We start from the raw sequence: 15142 nt of genomic DNA on the forward strand, positions 1-15142 counted from the left end.
TTCGCTTACTGCCATCGTAGTTCAAAGTAGCAAATTTGACACGTTTCTCAGCCAACCCTGCGCTGTTATACACCTTCATCTGCAGTTCGTACCAAGTGGCTTCCTGCAGGTCCAATAGGTTGAAGCTTTTCGTAAGAGATGTACGCTTCATTTTGGTCCACACAGGGCTGTCCAATGGACGGTATTCCAGAGTGAAGGAGGTGATTGGACAACCGCCATCATTCCAGCCAATCAGGTTGAGTTTGACGCACGTTCCGTTAATGCTATTAAACAGCTCCTGCTCTTTGGAGAATTGTGGCTCTGAAAAGAGGAATGGTGTTTGTGATTAGGGGTGGGAAAAAAAATCGATATTGCAATATATTGTTGTGCTCTCTGTCGCAATAAATAATCGATACACTAACGGCCAATATCGATATTTTTAATTTTTTCAGTCACATATATCGTGATATATCGTTGATGGAATTTCTTCCAATATATTGAATATCGTAGATATTGTGAATCGCGATATTATCGATATCGTGGGCCACATATCGCCACAGAATTGAATCGTGAGTTACCTGTATCGTCCCACCCCTATTTGTGATCAATACTTTTTAAACAATTCCACACCATTATCTGAGAAATTGGATTCATGAAACAATATGCACACCTTTCCCGTGAGTCTTTGCTTCGATTATCTCACTGATTCGGCCTGGACCAACAGCGTTCTGGGCTGTTAACGTGAACTTGTACCAGGTGCCACAATTGAGGTTCTCCAGACGGTAGGAACGCTCGCTTGGACTAATGGAAATACTTCCCCACTTTTCACTGTTGTCCTCTGAGTATTGCAGAATATATCCTGCATGAAGACAGATACAGAATTAATTAATAAAAACAAATCTCTGTTTTCATTATATGATTCTGAATTGACTGTCATTTTTCAAGCAATGCAATGGGATCTATTTGTTCAGTGCACTTTATATCCAGCTCATCCACATCAGTTGCTATAGTAATGACTTTTCTTCCTCACCAACAGAGTTGCTGTTTGTGTGACAAGGGTGGATGGATTGTAGACACTGCTGTATTTTACACATTAAAACATTAGTTGGTTCTGCAACTGTACACACGTTTCCAGGAGCAACTTTTTGTTTAATTAACTAATGCATTGAAATGTGTCAAATTCTAACATTATGATATGACAGAATTGACAGTAGGCTATATAATGGTAGTTATGTAAAATGGTTTATATTTACATTGCCATTGAAAAGTTTAGGGTTGATGAGATCATTTTAATTTGAATGTTTTTGAAAGTAATATAAATATATTTGAAAGTTAAATAAAAATATTTGTATTTAAAAAAAATTATAAAATACAGAAAAGTATTTCTCTCATGCATCATTAGTCCAGTCTTTAGTGACTAATATGCTGATTTGGTTTTTCAAGAAACATTTATTATTATTATTATCAATATTATTAATATTTTATAGAAACCATGACATTTTAATGCATCTTTCCTGAATAAAAGTACTTTCTCCTTTAAAATATATATTAATATATAAATACACATGCAACTGTGTAATGCTGTTTTATGGACAATCTAGTAATTTAAATAATTTACAAATCAAATGTACATGTAATCTTGTATGATTATTTTTACTTCTTATGAATTTAATAGATACAAAACCAAAGGACCAGATTATTCATAACAAATAGATATACCATCTGTGCAAAAGGAGATTCAGAATATGTAAAATCAGAATATTCAGATTATGTCAAATTGGAATATTCAGATTATGTAAAATCAGAATATTAAGATTATGTAAAATTGGAATATCCAGTCAATTAAATTTGATATTCATTTAGGGGAAAATGTCTGATATACATTGGATTTTAAACCACCCACAAATGTTTAGACTGGGTTTCTAAAATCATTAAAATCACATTTAATTTTTTTTTTTTTGCCATTCAGGCTACAACATACTAGATGGGTTTTAATAGAACATGCCAAAAAAGAAAGGATTTTTTCTTGAATCATGATCAGTTGAAAGATTCAAAATCAGAGTTTCATTCTCATTTTCTGTTTTGTTTTTCTCCAGCAGGAAAACAGCTGAAGGTGTAAGTAGCTCACCTCTAATGGAGCTCCCACCGTTGTCTCCTGGTATCCAGGACACAGTAATGGATGTGGTGGTTGTCTTGGTCACAGTGAGACGAGGTTGGTCAGGGGGGACTGAAGATGATATTTATACAGTGAGAAACACTGAGCAGTAACTCAGAGGAAATGAAACTGACACATAAAGGAGGCTATACAGAAAGTGACCATCCTGCCTGACTCTCTACACCTCACCTTGAACCTGAAGGTTCAGAATTATTTCGTCCGTTCCCCAGTTATTGCTGGCGACACACGTGTAATACCCAGAATCCTCTGCTTTCACGGTCTTAATGACGAAGCTGCCATTTCCATGGATACTGCGTCTTCCATCAATGACCGCAGGGGCCGGGCTCCCACTGGCGAGAAACAGTGTGAATCGTCAATGAAGAGGGCAGAGTTTGACATTTCCCAGCATTCCCCAGTGACTGATTCTACTCATAGGTATTCAGATGCTTGTGTTTGCTCTTAACGAAAGGCTAGAGCTGCAATGCAGCATGTTTTTCACTATAAAACTGAATTCAGCATATACATTGTTTTCATGTTTGTCTTAAAGGGGACATTGGATACAAAATTCACTTTTACGTGGTATTTACATATAAATGTATCTTAGCAGTGTGTAGAATGTAACAGTTACACTAGAATGTAACTGCCCTACATTCATAAAAATAGACCTAAACAGTTTAAATTATCAAGCCGTTTTGATTTTCTGAACAGTATGATGTAATATTGCTCAAGCCCCGCCCACTGACGGACTGTCCTTTATTAGCATATTTCTCTGCAGGTGTTTTGTATTTGGATGTAAAAGTGAACATAAGAGTCTTCATTTTTCCTCGACATCAGTGCCACTGAGGATGCAGTGGATTTGTTTTGTTTTTGATGGTAAAAAAACAGAAGAGAGTGGTCTAGTGACCAGTACCTCATTATCATTTAAAGAGACAAGAAATGGGTCGCTGTGAACAAAGCATTTGAGAGCATTCTTCAGACTTTAAAGAATCATACCAAAATTGTGATTGTAAATTTAATGGATTCCGGGCTCATCCGCTTCCAGCTATTTTTAGCTGTATAAAACAGCTTGTATAGCTGCTTGATATTGCAAACTGTCTTACCATATTATTTTAATGTATTATCTTAATTATGAAAACAGTGGTTTGTAGTGCAAACACTTTTACCATTTACTTTCCCAGCTTATGAACCGGAAGACTCACACATTACCAGAAAACAGCTCACTTCTGCATTGAAAAATAAGGTGGATACATTCTAGTATGCTCCCATGAAACAGGTTTATTTACCTCTCTTTCAGCCATTTTATGGCAGGAGGCGGGTCTCCGACTGCCCTGCAGGGTAAAATAACATCCCTCATCCATGGCGTTGTAACAGTACCACTGAAGGTGAGGATTTTGGCAGGAGCTGTTTAAAAACATAAAAAAACAAGATATAAAAAACACAAACACAGATTGTTTCACTGATTTATAAAAGATTAATATTTCACAATTGGTGCAGAACAAAACCATTGCAGATTACACCATTTAACACTACCATTTAAAAGTTTAAGGTCAGTTTTTTATTTTGTTTTTGAAAAAAGAAGAAGAAATTAATAGTTTTATTGAATAGGAATTCAAAGTGACAGTAAAGACATTTATAATGTTACAACAGATTCTTTCCATTCTAACTTTCCATTCATCAAGCAATTCAAAAAAATGTGCCATAATTTCCACAAAAATGTTTCCACAAAAAGACAAACAGCAACACTAAAGACTGGAGTAATGGCTGCTGAAAATTCAGCTTTGCATCACTGGTATATTTTAAAAATTAAAATAAAAAACTAAATTCTAATTAAAAAACAGCTATTTCAATTGTAATAATATTTTACAATATAGGCTGCTGTATTTTTAATCAAATAATTGCTGTCTTGATAAGCATAAGAATATTCTTTTAAAAACATTTAAAAAATCTTACTGACCCCAAACTTTTCAACAGTAATGTATGCTAAATATGTGTGAAGTTACTGCATTTGATAGTAGCTCAAATGCTGGAAATCTCTTAAAAATCACACTAAGTTAAGAAAAGTAAAGTTAGATTTGCTAAAAGCTCTTGCTGCACTTGTTTGCAGATGCCAACTGGTTGAATATTTTTACTGTAATGAGATTGAGATGTTTTACAAAAAAAACGTGTGTTTCAGGATGATTTTACACTTTGGCGTATTTTGTATCTTAAAGGGAAGTTCACCCAAAAATGAAAATTCTGTCATTAATTACTGACCCTCGTGTTGTTCCAAATCCATAAGACCTTCATTCATCTTCAGAACACAAATTAAGATATTTTTGATGAAATCTGAGAGTTTTCTGACCCTGCATAGACAGCAATGCAACTGACACGTTCAACACCCAGTAAGGTAGTAAGGACATTGTTAAAATACTCCATTTGACATCATAAATGGTTTTAAACAATGAGAATAGTTTTTTTTTTTTTTTGCACAGTTTTTGCACTTTTTGTGCTCTCAAACTTAATCAAAAATATCCTAATTTGTCTTCTGAAAATGAATGAAGGTTTCGTGGGTTTAAAAAGACACAAGGCTGAGTAATTACTGAAAGAATTTTCATTTTTGGGTGAACTATCCCTTTAAGATTGCTCATGGCTTATTGTCTTACTCCACATGGGAAGGCCCACAAGAACTCAAAATACAACCAATTACTCCAGAATGGCAGATTTACAGATGACTAAATAAGAGGTATAACTTAAAAAACATCCCTCTAAAACCATGGATCAGCTGCTTGGCTTCCAAAGAACAAATCAACTCACCTTTGGCCAGAGGTTCCACGGTAATGACATCACTGCTGTTTCCCCGGCCGGCTGCAGTCACCGCCATCACCCAGATACTGTACTTCCTGTTGCGACTGAGATTGTGAACCCGGTGCAGAAATTCATCCGGAGCCACTTCAAACTCGCTGACCACCTGAACGAGACCCAAAATAAATGAATAAAGATGTCTTTATTCTTTGATAAATGATGTCCATTCTTAGCTCCATCGCTTGACAGATTGACAGGCCAACACAGCTTGCGTCACACAGTTCTCTCAGTTTAAACTGAGAAAGAAATAGCTATATAAACATCACCTTTAGCTCGACGACACAGTACTGGCTCAGCACGAAAATGCTTTGCTCTTCCACACGCTGTTTAACACTGTCTTAATAGCCAGCCTGATATCTCTCCTGTTAGTATGAGGGCAGTTGGCCGAGTCTTACCGTGGGATACGTGCTGGAACAGAAGACTGTGTATTTCCTAATGACGCCATTCAGCTTCAGCGGCGGGAGCCAGGAAACGTACACCACAGAGCTGGAGGCTGCAGCTGCCTTCACCCCGCCGGGCGGACCTGGCACTGCAGAGAAAAGATTCAGGCTGTTTGGAGAGATCTTTGATAACTTTTTTGGCTAACAGATTGGCAAACAGAAGGACAGAATTTGACAGCAGTGAGGATTCACAACTGAAGATCTTTTTTTGGTCAAAGAATGGACATCTGTCTGTCTTACCATCCTCTTTAGTGCGGATGTAGATCTGGTCGCTGCGTACTCCGTCTCCTGCTCTGGTGAAGGCCAGCACTTGGACACTGTAGTTGGTGTATTTCTCCAAACCCTCCAGCTCCAGCTGGGCCTTCTGGGTAGTGACGTTTCTGATTTCCCCTAGTTCTGTCGTGGCATAAACAACAAGATTCAAGATCTGTCTTAAGACTTACTGTCAACTGATATATTAGCTGACAGTGATAAGGTTAACACAATACTACCTAATGACAGCCAATGAGATTTCTAAAATGAAGTAAACTGAATTTATACAATATTTACCCCCCAAAAACGACTTTGCAAAAGAATTGCTTATGTAAAGCCTGACATGTCAGAAAAATTCACTTTTAAGATAGAACAGTGTATTGCCCCTTTACACAAAATATAAAAAGACAATTTAAAAATTCATATAATATATTTGATATGCCAGGCTTTTATGGATCTTATCCACCTTATTCTTCAATGCGGAAGTAAGCCTATGGGCAAAACTTACAGTTCATTGGCCACTATAGGGAAATAACGAGAAGAATAACAACGTGCAATAAACGGTAAATTGTTCATAATAATGATCCATTAAAATAATATGGTAAGACACACCAATCTGTAGTATAAAGCAGCAAAACAACTGTTTTGTACAGCTAAAAATCCATCAAATTTACAAATGGCCACACTCGCTCTTATGGGAAAAATATTGTGAATAGAATATACAGTCGTGGCCAAAAGTTTTGAGAATGACACAAATATTAGTTTTCACAAAGTTTGCTGCTCAACTGCTTTTAGATCTTTGTTTCAGTTGTTTCTGTGATGTACTGAAATATAATTACAAGCACTTCATACGTTTCAAAGGCTTTTATCGACAATTACATGACATTTATGCAGAGTCAGTATTTGCAGTATTGGCCCTTCTTTTTCAGGACCTCTGCAATTCGACTGGGCATGCTCTCAATCAACTTCTGGGCCAAATCCTGACTGATAGCAACCCATTCTTTCATAATCACTTCTTGGAGTTTGTCACAATTAGTGGGGTTTTGTTTGTCCACCCGCCTCTTGAGGATTGTCCACAAGTTCTCAATGGGATTAAGATCTGGGGAGTTTCCAGGCCATGGACCCAAAATTTCAACGTTTTGGTCCCCGAACCACTTAGTTATCACTTTTGCCTTATGGCACGGTGCTCCATCGTGCTGGAAAATGCATTGTTCTTCACCAAACTGTTGTTGGATTGTTGGAAGAAGTTGCTGTTGGAGGGTGTTTTGGTACCATTCTTTATTCATGGCTGTGTTTTTGGGCAAAATTGTGAGTGAGCCCACTCCCTTGGATGAGAAGCAACCCCACACATGAATGGTGTCAGGATGCTTTACTGTTGGCATGACACAGGACTGATGGTAGCGCTCACCTTTTCTTCTCCGGACAAGCCTTTTTCCAGATGCCCCAAACAATCGGAAAGAGGCTTCATCTGAGAATATGACTTTGCCCCAGTCCTCAGCAGTCCATTCGCCATACTTTTTGCAGAAGATAAATCTGTCCCTGATGTTTTTTTCTGGAGAGAAGTGGCTTCTTTGCAGCCCTTCTTGACACCAGCCATCTTCCAAAAGTCTTGGCCTCACTGTGCGTGCAGATACGCTCACACCTGCCTGCTGCCATTTCTGAGCAAGCTCTGCACTGGTGGCACTCCGATCCCGCAGCTGAATCCTCTTTAGGAGACGATCCTGGTGCTTTCTGGACTTTCTTGGACACCCTGAAGCCTTCTTAACAATGCAGTGGAAAGTTTTTTTCAGGATTAAGTTAATTTTCATGGCAAAGAAGGACTATGCAATTCATCTGATTACTCTTCATAACATTCTGGAGTATATGCAAATTGCTATTATAAAAACTTAGGCAGCAACTTTTCCAATTTCCAATATTTATGTAATTCTCAAAACTTTTGGCCACGACTGTAGAGCTCAAACTTGAAAGTTCCTCAATTGTATTCAAAGGCTCAAAATGCACTTTAGTGCAGATGTTTGGTTTTTTATTATATTTTTATAATCTTTTGATAGCTAAAAAGTATGAACTATCAATACTTTTTTTATCAGAGGGTATGTAACAGGATTTTCAGCTAATTTTTGATCATGTTCTGTAATTAAAGAGGTATTCACTTGGCACCGTTCTCAATAAAAACCAGCGATAATACTGTACTGGTGTGAAATTATTATATTGTGGCAAATCTGGAGAGAAAAAAGATAATGTAGAATAAACCACTGTCTGACTGTTGCTGGTGCAAAAAGGTGCTTGGGATAACATTAGTTCACCTAACGAAATTTCTGTTATCATCTACTCACATGAAAAAGATATTTTGAAGAATGTTAGTAACCAAACAGTTGCTGATTAGGGATGTGTGAAAAAAGCCGACTAGTTCACTAAATGGAACTGCTGCTGCTAGTCGATACTGGAAATACTAGTTGACTAGTCAAACTTTAGTCATTTTAATGTTACTTTTTAAAAATAATACACTGTTTTGAAAGGTGGATATCTGGAGTGCATAATAAATTCACTTCACCTCAGATCTTGCATGCATGTGTTTTTTTTTTCTCTTGTGTGTCACTCAGAAATGTGCCTGCTCAGAAATGTCTGCTTGGAAGACGAGCAAGGTATGTGAGCGTATTTAATGGTTTAAAAGGGAAAACATTTGGAATGAAAGGGTATTGCACTTCTTTAGAATGATTTTGATGATATTTTATTTATGTTATCTCCGTATACTTCCTAATAAGATTATCAGTGTTTATTATCAGTGTAGCTCTACTTAGTTTACGGGGTAACCACGTTTCTGCTTGTCCAAAAGCGCCACCTGATGTCAGAGAGTGAATTTGCATATTCATTCAGCATGTTTGCTGCTTTTGTTGCTGTCAGTGTTGTACATTTTAACTGTTTGATGAAAAATAAGAGCAACTCGAATAATAAGGTATCTGGGATTATTTGACTGTTTGAATCATACAGTTGAAGTCAAACTACTAACTATTCCTTTCAACAGTTAGTCAATAATATATTATTTATTTATTAATAAATAATAAAGAATAATACCCGAATGTATGATATGACTTTTTTTAACAGCTCTTTCACCAGGAATTTGTCATTGTATAATTAAATAATGTACACAATGTACACCCATGTAGTATATAGGGCAGACATTGAGACTGTCTGCAGCTATCCAGCAAAGTTGCAGGTTTTAAATTTTTAATGTCTCCATTTTTTCCTGCTATCTATCATTCCTGTAGCACTCTAGCTGCTGCTGCTGTTGAATAGAAAAGCGGCGCTGTCTTTTGCTGCTTGGTGCTGAATTTTGTCCCCGAGTTGCCCGGGCTGAATTCTGCTGCTTCATAATAAGGCAATTTATAAGCAAATAGCTCCTGGAAAGAGCCGGATCGACATAATGTGTGCTGTGAGTTTGTTCTACTGAGCACAAGTTGATCGAGAGCCATAAAGCAGCCAATTAAACAGGTGTGCAGAATGTGTTATGTTGCTCTCTGTGCGCTGAGTGATCGATTAACTAACCTCACCGTCTAAATCACTCATGAGAGGCCTATTCAGACAAAGGCCTATTCAAGTATGCATGCTGGCACAACACTTATGAAAAGAGACTATTGCTGAATTGCAAAATGCATGTACTGCATTGGTGATAGTGTAGTATGTATTTTTCAGTATGCTAGTACTGGACATAAATATAGAGTCTTTGCATAGCTGCATGTATTGATATCAGAGACCTGGTTGTGGATAACATTATCCTTAAAAGCATACTTTAAAAATTGAAAATAGCATGCTAATGTGCTACAATTTGGGGTGCAATATTAATTGGTCACACTACGTAGTATACACTATATAATATACCTTTTAAACTGGAAATTCTTCATTTTGAAGGAAAAAGAAATGTAATATCAATATGCATAATGCTTATGTATGAATATTGGTATTCAGTTCCCTTTGGCTTCAAAGGAAGAATTCCCAGTTGAAAAGGTGTATTCTGCCCCCTAGTGGTCAATGGCTGCAAAAGAGTCTAATAATAATAACACACACACACACACACACACACACACACACACACTATAAATACATATATAGTATATATGTGTATTTATTGTCTTATGTTATTATTTATAATTATTGTGTGTACATAAATTGTACACACATGAATTATAAAAACTAATGAAATATAATAAAGTGTGTCTGTATATATTGTGTGTATATATGCACAAAATGTCTAATACATACATCTATACAAATATATATACACTTTATACACACACTACTAAAAAGCATAAATATATATATATATATATATATATATATATATATAAATAACATTTATATTATACTGTTATTGTTTATAATTATTGTGTGTACACACACACACACACACACACACACACACATATATATGCACAAAAAATGTAATAATAATAATATAGTAATAATAATGTTATATATAATGTCTCTGTAATCTCTCTCTTAATACATAACATAATAAAGATATATATATTATATAAATAATATAATATATCTTGTAATATTATATTATTTATAATATTAATTTATATTAATATAAAGAGGAAGAATATATAGAATACCTAAAATTTGAATTATATAAAACAATAAATTGTAATTTATGCAATAATAATAAAATATAATAAAGTACATCATATATATATTACAATTTATTGTTTATTATCATTAAAATGTTTATGTATTCTATATATTCTTTCTCTTTGTACAAATGATGTATTAGTCATTTATTATATTATTATATAATAAATATTATTATAATATTGTATAATTAAAAACTTCATGGACTATATCCCAAACTATATTAGCAAATTATAAGATGCTTTGGATAGTTTTGTATAATATAAGATACCTTGGATATAAATGTCTACAAAATGAAAGTAATGCTATTTCAGACACATTAAACTGTACCTCCGTCCAGCAGATTGGCCCAGTAGATGATACGAAAACCCTGTAGAACGCCATTGAGAGCTTCTCTGGACGGAGTCTGCCAGGACAAAGAGATGCTCTCAGGGGAAGCGGCGGTGGCCAGAACCTTCTCTGGAGCTCTGCCGGGTACTGAGAGAAAAAAGAGAAAAATAGAATATGTACAGCAGGTGTGAAAGAAACTAAAACTGATGAATTAACTTGAATTGGGTCCTTAAAGTTTCAAGCACTGTAAACTTTCCCAATAGCCACTAGATGGCAGCAAATATTATGTGCTTGGCGCATATCATGGTATTTTTGATGTTTCATTCTAAGCTATGAAAACTTTTCATTGAGGAACAAAAATTTGCTACATCCTGTGAATGATTACCGTCTTCCATTGTTGTGGCCCGGACCTCACTGGAAGCCGGTCCCGGACCGGCACTGTTACTGGCCTGCACCACCACCTCATACTCTGTGAACTTCTTCAGGTTGTTGAGGCTCAGGGACTCAGTCTCTCCAGTGGCCTCCATACTGATGCAGACAAACTGGTGACTGCCATTAATGGAGTGTTCTCGATGACAAACCTGGTAGCCCCTGATCACCCCATTCTGGAGATGTTTCAGAGGTGCCTGCAGATAATGAAATAATAGTGTTTATAAGCAAGACTTCAGTTATTGGTATGCACTCTTTAAAGCTCTTTATTGGCAACTTTTAACTTTTAACATGGAACCTTCAAGGAACCTTTCCATTCTACAAACATTTTTTAGACTATGAAAATGCACACAAGACCATGTTTACACTAGTTGGTATTGGTATTGGTAATGGTATTTTAAAATGTCCACACTACACAACCGAAAACGCTTGTCACATGACCATTCATAATGAGCAGAGCAAATGCCATCGTTTTCAAAAGACTTCATTTTGGTCCTTTTACACTAACAATGCAACCCCGACTTTTCAAACTAAAACAGGGTCTGCAGCATTTTCAAAAGTCTCCATTTTTGAGGGTTGAAAACGCTGGAGTAGTGTAAATGACAGGCGTATCCGTAGCAAAAGTTAAGCATTTTAAAACTAAAACACACTAGTGTAAATGTAGCCTAAGAAAAAAAAAAGGTTCTTTTAAGAACTGATTATAACTGATCTTTGGCATTGCTGTAAGAAACCTAATGTTTGGAACCAAATTAAGAATATATATAGTGTATACATGTATATATATATATATATTGCCACATATATAAAAATGTGAAAACATATGAACAACAACAATATCTATCTATCTATATTAAATATTAAAAGCAAATATAATAAATAACAAATGATCTACAACTTAATATAAATATTAAATATTATAAAAGATAAAAAAATAAATAAAGTTTTATATAATTACATTTATAAATACATTTTAGATAATTTGTGTTTTAATTAATTGTGTTTATAATTTATTATTAGTAAATATATATATATATATATATATATATATATATATATATATATATATATATAAGTTTATAAGTAATTATAATAAAACAAATAATCAATATTCTATACATAAAATAAACATAATAATATATATATATATATATATATATATATTAAATATTACAAAATAATTATAATAAATGAATTAATTATTAATTAATACATAAAATAAAATATATACATTATAATTATGTATGCTATGTGATTACTTTTCACGTGTATTACATATATTTATAATAAAGAATAGTAATAATAAAGAATGAGTAAATGTTTAACTAGTATGTGTATATGTATGTTTATAAAACATCAAACTTGATACCGTTAACTAACTTGATAAAGCAAACTTGATACAAAAACCTGTGCAAACATACCTTCCATGTAACTTTTATGCTTTGGGAGGTAATGGCTTCCAGTGTCACGTCTTGAGGTGGTCCTTCAGGATCTAGAGTGGTCAAACATACACTCAGTTTAGCCTTTTCTAATATCTGCCATGATATTTCTCATAAACAGTGGCATCAGTGGTTATCAGCATCTCAATCACACTCCTGCAATGACACCCTTGACCACCAGTTGGTAGTATTGCAGCATAATTCCATCTGTGAGTCAACTGATATGAGTACATTACTATTCAGTATATTTACATTACTATTTGTTCTATAACTAGGAAAACCCTTCAAATCCCTAAAAGACAGCACAATGCATTTTAAATACCAGAATTAAGATAAACGAGTAAAATGAACTCATGAATTGCTCATATTAATACCTGGAAAAATGAAGTCAATTTGAATTCACATGACTAATGTATCTTACCAGCTTCATCTGTGGTTACGGTGAGCTCATTGCTGGGTTCACTGTCGCCAATGTGGTTCTTCGCAAACATACGAATGTTGTAGGTGGACGATGGGTGAAGTTCGATGATGGTGGCCTGGTTTAGCGTAGGAGAAACATCTCTGGTCCTGCGAGCTCGCTCCCAAGTTTCTGTTCATGGTTGAAGAGTTAAAACTGGTTGGATCTGGATCTTACATGTTGGCTGATCAGCTTCATTTATTTGTTAGGATCACGTACCTGTTTTATTTTTGCACTCAATATCGTAGCCAGTGATGGGACTGTTCCCATCGAATCCCATGGTCCAGCGTAGAGCGATGGTCCGCTCTTTCACCTCACGAATCTCCACTTTAGGAGGCTCTGGTGGCTCTGAGAATTTAACAATACAGCGCTCAGATTTAAACAATGACATTTAAATCAGGAGATTTCCCTCAAGAGTCTCGTTCCAAATGCCTAATAAATCCCCCGAATCTCCAGCCAAGCCCAGACGATTTTCCGGCTGCTTACCTTGAACCGTTAACTGAAGGATGCCTCTGTCTTCACCGTAGGAGTTAATGGCGTGACAGGAGAAGAACCCAGAATCCTCTCTCATTGTGGGATAAATCTGAAATTAGGAAAATGCTGTGTGAATGAACAACATATTCATGCCCTAAATAGGTCTGATCATCAACACCTTACCTGTTAAAGGTGAAGTTTACTTCCAGAACAAAAATTTACAAATAATGTACTCACCCCCTTGTCATCCAAGATGTTCATGTCTTTCTTTCCTCTGTCGTAAAGAAATTTTGTGGGGTTTTTTGAGGAAAATATTTCAGGATTTCTCTCTATATAGTGGATTTCTATGGTGCCCCTGATTTTGAGCTTCCAAAATGCAGTTTAAATGCAGCTTCAAAGGGCTCTAAACAATCCCAGCTGAGGAAGAAGGGTCTTATTTAGTGAAACGATTGTTTTTTTTTTTTTAAATACTACAATTTATATACTTTTTAACCCCAAATGGTCATCTTGTCTAGCTCTGTGTGAACTCTGTATATTCTGCTTCATAATAGTTAGGGTATGTCGAAAAAAACTCCCATCCAGTGTTAATTTCATTGATGAATAATTTTCGTCAACATTTTTTCACTGACGAAAATTATACATTTTCGAACTAATAAAAACGAGACAAAAATGTTAGGGAGGGACAATTTAGAAAGAGATTCATTCAGAACGAATCTGCTGCACGGTAAGGAGGTTAGATGCATACATATGAACTGTATCATAGCCTATTGATCTATCCTGTGGGACATAAGCTGGCATACAGTTGCTGCAGATCTCATAAAACGTTTAAAAATGTCAATATCTGGGAGTAAGAACTGACATATGGACAAATTTGACGACGCAAAAAGAGAACTCAATTTGGTCCGGATTTCTGAGCGCCTCTCACACAGCACGTAAGTAAGTTACTCTTTCGTGTCTCATGAACAGAGAAATACACAAAAAATGATGTTGAATTGTCAGTTTTGATGAGTATTCATGTAAACAAACTCGGCTACATCTTAGGTGAATGTAAACAATTGGGAGACTCTCAGACGTGTATCAGTACTGCATTTGTGCTTAAAAACAGCAACACACTGCTCTTTTTTAAAAGTCACCAAAAAAAGGCAGTGCGGTACGCCTCGCGTTTTCAGACCTAAAAAACACGTTAGGCCTTAAACGCGTTTTTAGGTCTGAAAACGCTAGGCGTACCGCAGAGCTGTCCTGTCAGTCCAATCAAAGGATTATAGCGCGAGCGCTCTAAAATCTTTGGTTTCTGCTGTTAGGTAAACAGAAACCTTAAAAAATACAGCTCTGGGTTAGCCGCGACAGACACCAAAATTTTCTCCTCCATTGTTGCAGTCTCCAGACTTTTTAAGCAACAGTAAACTTTCGTCACCACAACAGAAGGTCCGCCTCTCCATTCATTCAATTGGACAATTACAAAAAAAAAATGCAAATGACGTAGGGCATTTTTTGGCTCAGAGTTGCTTTTCAACTTCAGGCTCTCATAGCGCTTCTGCAAAAACACGAGGTGCAGCAGGCGGCTAAAACGCAAACAGCCAACAGAAAACAATAAAAAAAGGCGGCTCTCACTGCAGAAAATGCGTTCTGTCTGATTGGGCCTAAATCTACTGTAGACTTAGTTGACCAAAATCGTATGATATTTAGTCGACTAAAACTAGACTAAAACTAAAAGCAATTC

General features: G+C 35.7%; 1 protein-coding gene across 2 annotated transcripts in view; it reads right to left on the reverse strand.

The window, feature by feature from the left end:
- Positions 1-15142, reverse strand: part of dscama (Down syndrome cell adhesion molecule a) — a 116934-nt gene that overhangs the window by 12313 nt on the left and 89479 nt on the right. For both annotated transcript variants that reach the window (XM_073829424.1, XM_073829425.1), the window contains exons 13-26: positions 13435-13531; positions 13168-13296; positions 12913-13080; positions 12474-12544; positions 11012-11252; positions 10627-10773; positions 5656-5811; positions 5371-5504; positions 4928-5081; positions 3418-3535; positions 2324-2484; positions 2108-2206; positions 650-838; positions 10-300 (exon numbers count right to left, since the gene is read on the reverse strand). In XM_073829424.1, coding sequence (XP_073685525.1) covers positions 10-300; positions 650-838; positions 2108-2206; positions 2324-2484; positions 3418-3535; positions 4928-5081; positions 5371-5504; positions 5656-5811; positions 10627-10773; positions 11012-11252; positions 12474-12544; positions 12913-13080; positions 13168-13296; positions 13435-13531 — 2155 coding nt within the window. The remainder of the gene's footprint in view (positions 1-9; positions 301-649; positions 839-2107; positions 2207-2323; positions 2485-3417; positions 3536-4927; positions 5082-5370; positions 5505-5655; positions 5812-10626; positions 10774-11011; positions 11253-12473; positions 12545-12912; positions 13081-13167; positions 13297-13434; positions 13532-15142) is intronic.

The sequence above is a fragment of the Garra rufa genome, chromosome 23, assembly GCF_049309525.1.
Source record: "Garra rufa chromosome 23, GarRuf1.0, whole genome shotgun sequence".
In the NCBI taxonomy this organism is placed as follows: Eukaryota; Metazoa; Chordata; class Actinopteri; order Cypriniformes; family Cyprinidae; genus Garra; species Garra rufa.